This window comes from Aotus nancymaae, unplaced genomic scaffold, assembly GCF_030222135.1.
Source record: "Aotus nancymaae isolate 86718 unplaced genomic scaffold, 86718_ANA_hifiasm-v0.15.2.pri h1tg000028l, whole genome shotgun sequence".
Taxonomy (NCBI): Eukaryota; Metazoa; Chordata; class Mammalia; order Primates; family Aotidae; genus Aotus; species Aotus nancymaae.
Genome location: NW_026988441.1, coordinates 14,532,978 through 14,543,420, shown reverse-complemented (window position 1 = coordinate 14,543,420; position 10,443 = coordinate 14,532,978). Strand labels below are relative to the sequence as shown.

The 10,443-nt window shown below is 57.0% G+C and overlaps 1 protein-coding gene across 1 annotated transcript; it reads left to right on the top strand.

Moving 5' to 3' along the window:
- Positions 1-4,801: 4,801 nt before the first annotated feature.
- On the top strand, positions 4,802-7,340 carry ZFP36 (ZFP36 ring finger protein). Its single transcript, XM_012435748.2, has 2 exons — positions 4,802-4,882; positions 5,675-7,340. Exons 1-2 carry the CDS (start codon positions 4,841-4,843, stop codon positions 6,629-6,631), a joined length of 999 nt encoding a protein of 332 aa, XP_012291171.2. The 5' UTR covers positions 4,802-4,840; the 3' UTR covers positions 6,632-7,340.
- The last annotated feature ends 3,103 nt before the right edge of the window (positions 7,341-10,443 follow it).

Genomic DNA, 10,443 nt, shown 5'->3' with positions numbered 1-10,443 from the left:
AGCCACTCTCCCCATCACGCGGGCTGTAGACGTCAAGAACCAAAGTTCATCCGTTTCACTGCCTTATGACTGGGGCCACAGGAACAGCATTTAGATGCCGGCCTACTGTGATGTGCACACGCAGTCTTAGACACCCACGACAAAGGACGTGGACATGTGAACACCTGGGGACCACACACACTGAACCACAAGGAAGGGCCTTGCTGCACTGTCACAGCTGGAGTCACACGGATGCTGACACAGCTTCATATGTGCCTGTATGTACTTGGGAGGCTGAAGTGGGAAGATCAATTCAGCTGGGAGGTCAAGGCTGCAGTGAGCGAGATCATGCCGCTGGACTCCAGCCTGGGCAACAGAGCGAGACCCTGCCTCAAAGCCCCACACACACACACGCACACAGTTGTGTGTGCACAGAGCCTCAGTCACAGTGGAGGGTAGAGTCATTCCCTCACCCAGGCACCTGCGAAGAGTTACACACACTGAGTCACTGCAGATCCCACGGTGGCTCAGAGCTACACACAGATGTGCAGGTGGGGATGAAAACCTCATGTTCTTACGAATGCCGCCTCAAAGACAAACTGCAGTACAGTTACAACAAAGAATCCACCCCACACCCACAGACGGTCAACGCACACATGGCACAATCACACAGGCGGTTTCACACACTGATTCACACCGCCAAGTCATGCGGGATTGTATGCACACAGCCTTCTCACAGGAAACTGGGCACACTCCGGTCCCTCACCAGGCACGCCGGATCTCGCACCCCTAAATGCCAAGGCGCACACCTTTGCACCCACAAGCACACACGCCGGCCGGCCCAGGCCCACCGCCCACGCAGTCGCAGGCCAGGGCACACACGGCCAGCCCGGCCCTCGGCCACGCCAGCTCAGGCCCAGGCAATCACTCCAGGCGCACACACGGCGCGGGCACACGTGCCGCGAGTACACGCTCCCCAGCTCGCCCGCGCACTCGGCCGGCTCTCACACCCCCGCGTTTCCCGTCCCCGCTTGTTTTTCTGGAAACTCTGCTCTCCGCTCCCCTCCCCCTAGGCCGGAAGTGCTGGCTGTATTTTTAGCCTCTCTGGTTTCCGCCCCTTTCCTTCTCTCCCCGCCCGCCCAGGACTGGCCCCAGCTCCCCGCGGGGGACCCCGGCCATCCCCTTCCCCACCGTCATTCCAGAGGGGATTCCCGGCCGCTGCTGGGGCCGCGGATTTTCCCGCTGGCTACGTGGGGAACAGGGAGGAGTACTGCCGTGAACTTCCTCCTGGCCTGGGACTCCCGAGACCTGGGGGGAGGATGGACGGCCTAGTCTCCTGGGTCTGAGGGAGGAGGGGCTGGGAGCCTCAACCCCCGGATCTGAGGGAGGAGGGGCTGGGGTCTCGGATTCCTAGGTCCTGAGAGAGGAGGGGGCTGGGACTTGGACTCCTGGGTCTGAGGAAGGAGGGGCTGGGGACTCAGGCCCCTGGGTCACTTCGAGGAGGGACTGAGGCCTTGGCTCCTGGGTCTCCAGGTCTGTCGGTCTAGGGAGATGGAGGACCAGTCTTTCTGCGAGCAAAGCATCCCCCTCCTTTGAGAGTGGCCCTATCCCAAAAGTCCTGACTCTGGGGCCGATGACTCAGCAGATGGGAGAGAGGAGGGGGATAGCCTGACTCAGGGATGGGAAATGCTCCTGGTCTCTGGGGAATAGAAACTGGAATCCCTCCTCCAGGATAGAGCGCAGCCCAAGCTGAGCCGGGCTCCGAAGACCCAAGGGTGCCCCCCACTCCTCTTTCCCCGCCTCAGTCCTATAAGCTGCGTAAGATCTGGAGCTCGGCCGAGAGGCGGGTCCCACGTCTCCCTCCTCGCCCCTTTTTCCCGCCGTTGTCCTCGGGGCTCTGTTTACAGGAGACAGGAGCCCTGGTTACAGGAGAGGAACCCAAGGAACCCGAGTGTCCGGGCTGAACCTCCTCGTCACGGCTTCCAGGAAGCCCCCGCTCCCCCGCCCCTTACGAGTGAGTCACCGGCGAGCTGGAGGCCACAACCGTGCCAGAGCCGCCCTCGGCCCGCCCAGCTCACGAGACCGGCCCGGGAAGGCCCCTCGGCCTCAGCAAGCGATGCACCAGGGATTCCCCCCAACAGCTCTCCGACGAAGCAAGTCGACGTGGATCCTGGCAGAATCTCCCCACCTTAACACAAGCCCGCGCCCTGCAAGAATGAACTTTCCAGCATTATACCTGCGCACTGTGGCAATGATTCTACCCCCGCATTTTCACTCAGGGCAGCCAGTTCTCCAACACCCCTTTAAAAATAAATTGTCTTCCCAGATCTTAAGGAGAGTTTTCATTTAGGGCAACCCTTTGATAAGAAATGATGCGCCAGTGTGGGAAATGAGCCTTGAAAATGTAGTCTGGGCTAGGTGCCGTGACTCACACCTGTAATCCCAGCACTTTGGGAGGCCAAGGCAGGTGGATCACCTGAGGTCAAGAGTTTGAGACCAGTCTAACATGGTGAAACCCAGTCTCTACTAAAAATACAAAAATTAGCTGGGCGTGGTAGCGGGTGACTGTAATCCCAGCTACCTGGGAGGCTGAGGCAGGAGAATCTCTTGAACCTGGGAGGTGAAGGTTGCAGTGAGCCGAGACCGTGCCATTGCACTCCAGCCTGGGCAATGAGAGCAAAACTCTGTCTCAAAAAGAAAAGAAAATGTAGTCTGAAGCCACATCCCACTATAAGAGGCTCATCCAGCCATCAATTGGGGATGACCCAATTTTTTTTTTTTTTAAGCTTAAAACAGCTTTCAATCAATGCAACTCTCTATTATAATAAAAGACCTCCACCTTTCCAAGCTTGAGTTTTCCTAGAGGGCAAACCTCAACATAATTTCGGGCCCTGGTATGAGGCCTCTGCCATTTGCTAGCTCGAACTAGAAGAGTAACATTTTTATCCCCCTGGAAAAAAACCCCAGTCTCAGCTCATTGCAACCTCCACCTCCTGGATCAAGCGGTTCTCCCACTTCAGCCTGCCCCCCCTCCCCTGCCCAGTAGTGGGACCATAGGTATGCACCACACCCAGCTAATTTTGTGTATGCTTTGTAGAAAACGGGATTCGCTATGTTGCCCAGGCTGGTCTCTAACTCCTGAGCCCTTGTGATCCTCCCACCTCCGACACCCACAGTGCTGGGGCTACAGGTGTGAACCAGGCAGGAAGAGTAACTCAACTTTGGTTTCCTCCTGCATTAAATGGGCATACCACCTGGCTTACTTAGGATTACTGTACATACTTAAAGCACTTAGAACAATGATCAGCCCAGAAGAAGAGATTATCTGCCTGAAAGTGAGGGGCTAGAAGCACCCTGTTAATTGGGAAAGGAGGCCCCTTTTCAGCTTCACCAGGTATCCTGGACCCCAACCCACTCACTCACCCACCCAATCCCAGCAAGTGTTAAGTGGGAGGGCAGTCCCGGCCTCCTTATCTGTCTGGGCTGTTTGGGAGTGAGACCACACAAGGCAAGCAGTTCTCAGAGAATTCTCCTCCAAGGCCTGCTGGTTCTTTCTTGGGGCTTTGTTCTACAGATTTTTCTTTCTTTCTTTCTTTTTGAGACGGAGTTTCACTCTTATTACCCAGGCTGGAGTGCAATGGGCGCGATCTCGGCTCACTGCAACCTCCGCCTCCTGGGTTCAAGCAATTCTCCTGCCTCAGCCTCCCAAGTAGCTGGGACTACAGGCGTGTGCCACCACGCCCAGCTAATTTTTTGTAGAGACGGGGTTTCACCGTGTTGACCAGTATGGTCTCGATCTCTTGACCTCATGATCCACCCGCCTGGGCCTCCCAAAGTGCTGGGGTTACAGGCGTGAGCCACCACGCCCAGCCTCAGATTTCTTTAAGTGCTTCTTTCTCATAGTCTTTCTCCTTTTTGTCCAGTCTTTCTTCCTTTCTTTATGACACAACAGGTGTCATTTTTTTTTTTTAATAATACATTTTATAAAGATGGGATCTCGCTGTTGCCCAAGCTGACTTCAAACTCCTGATCTCAGATAATCCACCTGCCTCACCCTCTCAAATTGCTGGGATTGGCCGAGCTTGGCGGCTCACACCTGTAATTCCAGCTGTTTGGGAGGCCGTGGTGGGAGGATCACTGGAGCTCAGGAGCCCGAGATCAGCCTGAGCAACATAGGGAAATCCTGTCTCTCAAAAAGAAAGAAAGAAAGAAAAACACAAAAAGTGCTGTGATCACAGGCGTGAGCCACTGCGCTCAGCCCCTTTCGGTTTGTTTCTGTGATCCTCCCAACCCTCTTCTCCCTCTGAATCTGTCTCTGGGACTTTCTCTCTCTCCCCACCTTCCCTTCCCTCCTCACTCTCTCTATCCCTCTCTGGGTCTCTGTTGATGTTTTTCTCTCTGCCTCTCTCGCGGTCTGTCTGTGCCCCTCTGCGTGTCTCTCGCCGCCCCTGTCCCTCTGTGTCGCACGCACACGCCCCATCGGGCCTCTGCCCTTGCCAATTGTCCCTGGAACCCTGCCCCCACATCCGTCCCAGTTCCCTTCTACAAGCCTCAGTCTCCAGCTCTGAAAACTCGGCAGGCGCCCCGCCATCCGCACCCCTACCCCGACCTCCACCCCTGCCCTACGCACTCCCCGCCCGGTCGCGGCTGTCCACCGGCCAAACTCAGGCGCGTCCTGGCCCAGGGCCGGGCGGAAGGGAACCAGTCCAGGGCCAGCCAGGCTGCGCCAGGGGCGCGCGTCCGGGAAGCGCCCCTCCTGCCCCGCCCCCGGCCCCGCCCCAAGCCGTTTCTCTATAAGAAGCCGGCTCTCCCTGCCAGCCTCAGCCTGACTTCAGCGCTCCGACACTTGGCCGACTCTCTCATGGCCAACCGCTACACCATGGATCTCACCGCCATCTATGAGGTGAGTCCCCGCCACTCGGCACCTGCACGCCTGACTCCCAGCTCTCTAGAGTCGCAAGCTCCAGTCCGGGACGCTTGCCTCCCTTCTCCAACTGGGGCTCCCTAGCGCGCCAGCCCGGCGCCCCTGCCTTCTACTCCCAAGACCAGCTTGGTGATTTGGAGGTGGAAATGGAGCTCGCGTCTCCCGGGTCTCGGCTCAAACATGGGTGGGGCGGCCCGTGCAAGTGGAAAGTCGGAGAACTTTTCTCACACTGAGGCTGCCTGGAGGCGGAAGTGGCCCCCATACCTGGCTCATCCCTAGTCGTTGCTGAGGGCGTGGTTTTGCGCGGAGGCGTTTCTGGGGCTGAAGTCTCAGGGTGGGGGGGATCCGAGTTATGTCTCTCCAGTCCCTGACCGTAGTTCTCTGAAAACCCTAAAACCAAAGCGATCCGGACTCCTGGGTCAACTTTGCCCGGTTCCTCCAGTTGTGAAACTGGAGATCCCGACGCGTGGGTCATATCCGGGGAGACCCAGAGACTGAAAATTGGGAAACGGTGCGCTCTGACTTAGGGGACCCCTCTTGGTCCAGCGGGGGAAACAGGAATTCCTGGGTCCCTCGGGATAATGCCTCGGTCGGGGGTAAACTCGGAATCTCCAAATCTGGGTTCCTGGCATCTGGAATCTGGGAGTTTCTGCGGGCGGGTGGGGCTCAGGCCGGGAGCCCACAAACCGGCCTGGCAAGCTCTTGATCCCTACAGCTGGGGTGGGGCGTCGCCCTCCATTTTCGGGTGCCTTAACCGACTCATTTCCGCAGAGCCTCCTGTCGCTGAACGCCGACGCGCCCGTGCCATCCGACCACGGAGAGACCGAGTCCAGCCCAGGCTGGGGCTCCTCGGGACTCTGGAGCCTGAGCCCCTCTGACTCCAGCCCGTCTGGGGTCATCTCTCGCCTGCCTGGCCGCTCCACCAGCCTGGTGGAGGGCCGCAGCTTTGGCTGGGTGCCCCCACCCCCTGGCTTCGCACCGCTGGCTCCCCACCTGGGCCCCGAGCTGTCACCCTCACCCACCTCGCCCACAGCGACCCCCACCACCTCCTCCCGCTACAAGACTGAGCTATGTCGGACCTTCTCAGAGAGTGGGCGCTGCCGCTATGGGGCCAAATGCCAGTTTGCCCATGGCCTGGGCGAGCTGCGCCAAGCCAATCGCCACCCCAAGTACAAGACGGAACTCTGCCACAAGTTCTACCTCCAGGGCCGCTGCCCCTACGGCTCTCGCTGCCACTTCATCCACAACCCCAGCGAAGACCTGGCGGCCCCGGGCCACCCTCCTGTGCTTCGCCAGAGCATCAGTTTCTCTGGCCTGCCCTCCGGCCGCCGGACCTCACCACCACCGCCAGGCCTGGCCGGCCCTTCCCTGTCCTGCTCCTTCTCACCCTCCAGCTCCCCGCCACCACCTGGGGACCTTCCACTGTCACCCTCTGCCTTCTCTGCTGCCCCTGGTACCCCCGTGGCTCGAAGAGACCCCACCCCAGTCTGTTGCCCCTCCTGCCGAAGGGCCACCCCTATGAGCGTCTGGGGGGGTGCCTTGGGTGGCCTGGTTCGAAGCCCCTCTGTACAATCCCTGGGATCTGACCCTGATGAATATGCCAGCAGCGGCAGCAGCTTGGGGGGCTCTGACTCTCCAGTCTTCGAGGCGGGGGTTTTTGCACCACCCCAGCCCACGGCAGCCCCCCGGCGACTCCCCATTTTCAATCGCATCTCTGTTTCTGAATGACAAGTGACTCTGCCCTGCCAGATCAGCTGGATCTCAGTGGGGGAGCCGCGTCTCTTGCATTGTGGTCTTTGCATGGACCCATGGCTGTGGAGACTTCGGGGACAGTAATCAAGTAACCCCCTTTTCCAGAATGCATTAACCCACTCCCCTAACCTCACGCTGGGGCAGGTCCCCAAGTGTGCAAGCTCAGTATTCGTGGTGGGGGATGGAGTGTCTTCTGAGGTTCTTAAAAAACAATGTAGCATATTTAAGGGAGGCAATGAACCCTCTCCCCCACCTCTTCCCTGCGCAAATCTGTCTCCTGGAATCTTACGTGCTGTGAATAATAGGCCTTCTCTGCCCCTCCAGTTTTTAGAGATCTGAGGTTCCAGAGTCTCCTGGTAACTGGAACCTCCCCTGAGGGGGAATCCTGGTGCTCAAATTACCCTCCTAAAGCAAGTAGCCAAAGCTGTTGCCAAACCCCACCCATGAATCAATGGGTCTTTATTTATGACGACTTTATTTATTCTAATATGATTTTATAGTATTTATATATATTGGGTCGTCTGCTTCCCTCGTATTTTTCTTCCTCTTTTTTTGTAATATTGGAAACGACGGTATAATTATTATAAGTAGACTATAATAATATATTTAGTAATATATATTGTTACCTTAAAAGTCTATTTTTGTGTTTTTGGAAATTTTTAAATAAACGGAATCTGCGTGTAAACTGGGATCCTCGCTTCTTCGCGGTCTAGAGACAAGAATGGGGAGGGAAGGGGTGACTTTTTGGAACCAGTCAACTCTGCTCCTCCCAGCCCCGCGGCGCTTACCTGGCAGGAAGTGACGTCACCGGGCCTGGCCGTTCACCTGAAAGGGTGGGACCAGGTGAGGTCACCAGATGAGAACCGGGGGAGCCAGTTCCCGGGCGTCGGGGGCGCCGCGCTCCCGGCTTGTCGGGTTCCTTGACCCAGCTCTCCGGCGGGCGCGCGCGAGCGGGTACGGGATGTTTCCGTCCCCACGGGGCCGCGGGAGGCGGGAGGGGCCGGGTGGAGAGGACGGAATGTGCTGGGGCGCGCGCCCAGGGCGAGCGGGGGCGGGGGCGGGCGCGGGGCGGGGCAGCCTGGGGTAACGGAAACCGTTTCGGGACTCGGGGTTCCGGGGGGGCTTCGACGCCTTCGGGATGTTGGGGGAAAGCGGGTTTTAGTGTCTCAAGAGTCTAGGATCTCAACATTTAGGAGTCTCAGGTTGAGTACCCTGGCACTTTAGACTCTAGAGCCCTGGTGGCTTGGAGTTGCAGGTTTCTGGCCACCCGGGACCCTGGAGCCCAAGAATTACCGGATCTTGGTATTTCCGAACCTTGGAAGCCCGAGGCCTCGGACACCCACCAGGGTTGGCCCCGCGAGGCCAGGGTGTGTGGGTAGTAGGGGCCGCGCGTCTAGGAGGGGCCCCGGGGGAACCGCGTCTTCCGACCATACAAGGCCAGCGGCGTCGGGACCAACCCCGGGGCCTAGCGCCCCGCGCCCGGAAGCCGCCCTGCGTCAGCGCCTGCGGCTCGGCCCTGCCGTCCAGCCTTCACCCCACGCTGCCCCTCTTTTTTCTCCTTGCCCGCCCCCCGCTTCCCTCTTCTCTCCTTTCCCTACCCTCACCCCTCCTCCTCCTTCTCACTTCCTCCTCTGCACCCTCCTGCCCCACCCCATGCCCTTTGCCTTCAGTTCTTCTCCCCACCCTCCAACTCGTCCCCTCCCTCATTACTCCTCTCTCCCACTTCCAGCCTCCCCATCCTGCCGTCTCTTACCCCTTCTCCTCCTTCCTGTCTCCCTTCTCTCCCTTTTTCTGTCCTTCCTTCCCTCTCCACCCTTTCCTTGCCCTCTCACTCCCCATTGTCCTCTCCCCCTCCTCCCCCTTTTCTCGCCCTCTCCAGCCCCTTCCCTCCTCTCCCTTCTCTCTTCCCTCCTCAAGCCTCCCTCCTGCTCTCAGGCCTCCTTCGCCTTCTCCCCTGGCCCACTGACCTTTCCTCTTCCAGGAAACTGCCTCCCTTGTGGGAAAGGGCTCAGGCCCTGATAAGTAGAAGAGGGTCAGGCGAGAGGGAGTCAGAACCCCTGCCATGGAAGGGCGTAGGAGGGGCAGAGAGCAAGAGCAGGAGCAAGCAGGCAGAGACATTCGCAGAAACAGAGCCTTGGACACGGAACGAACAAAAAGTAGACATCGCTGGTCCTTCCTTTAGCCCCATCAGATTCTCTCACCCTTCCCCAAAGAATCCCTCATGTAAGAAAACGGCATCTCCCACCAGCTACCAGGGCTTAGGCCCGACACCCGGGAGTACCTCTTGACACCTTGCTCTCAAACCCACACCCCAGGCCAACAGCGATCCTGTCTGATCCACCTGCAAAACAGATCCACAATCCACCTGCCCCCACCATGACCCCCACCATGACCCCCACCCTGGTCCTATCCAACAAGGTCTCCCATTTGCATCTTCATAGCAGCCCACCCAGTCTCTGCTCCAGCCCCTGCCCTCGGTCTCCATTTTCCCCACTTCCCCAAGAGACAACCAGAGGAAGCCTGTTATGAGACCTGAGTCAGATCACATAAAAGTCAAAGTCCTAAGTCCTCCCCACAGCCCACACAGTCTGGCATCCATCGCTTACCCTCCCCCTTGACCACTCTGCTGCAGGCACACTGGCCTCTTAGCTGGTCTGCTTCATCCACAGGAGCTTTGCACTAGCTGTTCCCTCTGCCTGAACACTTCCCTGGTGTCCTCATGGCTCACTTTCCTCCTTCAGGTCTCTGCTCAAAAGTTGCCTGAGCTGGCCGGTCCTGGTGGCTCACGCCTGTAATCCAAGTACTTTGGAGGCCAAGGCGGGCGGGTCACCTGAGGTCAGGAGTTCAAGACCAGCCTGACCAACATGGTGAAACCCCATCTTTAAAAAAAAGAAAAAAAAAAAAAAGTTGCCTGATCTATGAGATCCTCCCTGACCTCTGCTGTTGGCAGTCCACACCCCACCTCTAACTACCCATCTTCCCTACCTTGCTGGACTTTTTCCATGACATTTATCATCATCACCTAACATTCAAATGTCCTTAATTCTTTTGTTTACAGCAATAAGCCTCCCCACTAGAATGTCAGGTCCTCAGGGGCAGGGATGTGCCTTTGGGAGGTGGGAGCTGATGGGAGGTGCCTTTTCCTTACATGAGGGATTCTTTGGGGAAGGGCAAGAGAATCTGATCTGGCTAAAGGAAGAACCAGCGATGTCTCTTTCTTGTTGTTTCCGTGTCCAAGGCTCTGTTTCTCGAGCCCTGTGACATTCACTGCTGTATGACACACAACTAAAGGAGGCCAGGCACATAGTGAATGTTCAGTATTTGTTGAAAAAGACTCAAAACCGGAAAGGAAACAATTTTCCTTTTCAACAGAGGTGGAAAACTCCAAGACCGGTAAATTCGTTCATCTGTAGAAGAGGCATTAAAAAGAGACAGAGAAATATGCAGAGGCAGTACCATATACAGTTTACCCAGGACCCACATCTCTGCAGAAGTCAAACTATTTGCACTCAAGTCCATGCCCAGAGCATCTAATAAGAGACGATACCCCCACCTGGTGGCTAGGATGGAAACCGCACCTTCCTACAATACAGAGCAAACAAGGGACTGTCACCAAAAGCCTAGAAGTCTTTTGAGCCCAATAATTCAAAAGATGGAAATGTTCATTCATCTAAGTGATGTAGACGTTTTGGTTGGTTTATAAGATGTATAAGTTTATAAGAACTGATGAGAAAAAAGAACTGATGAGAAAATAATTAAAAGTGCTGGGGGAGGTAAAAGAAAAAGAG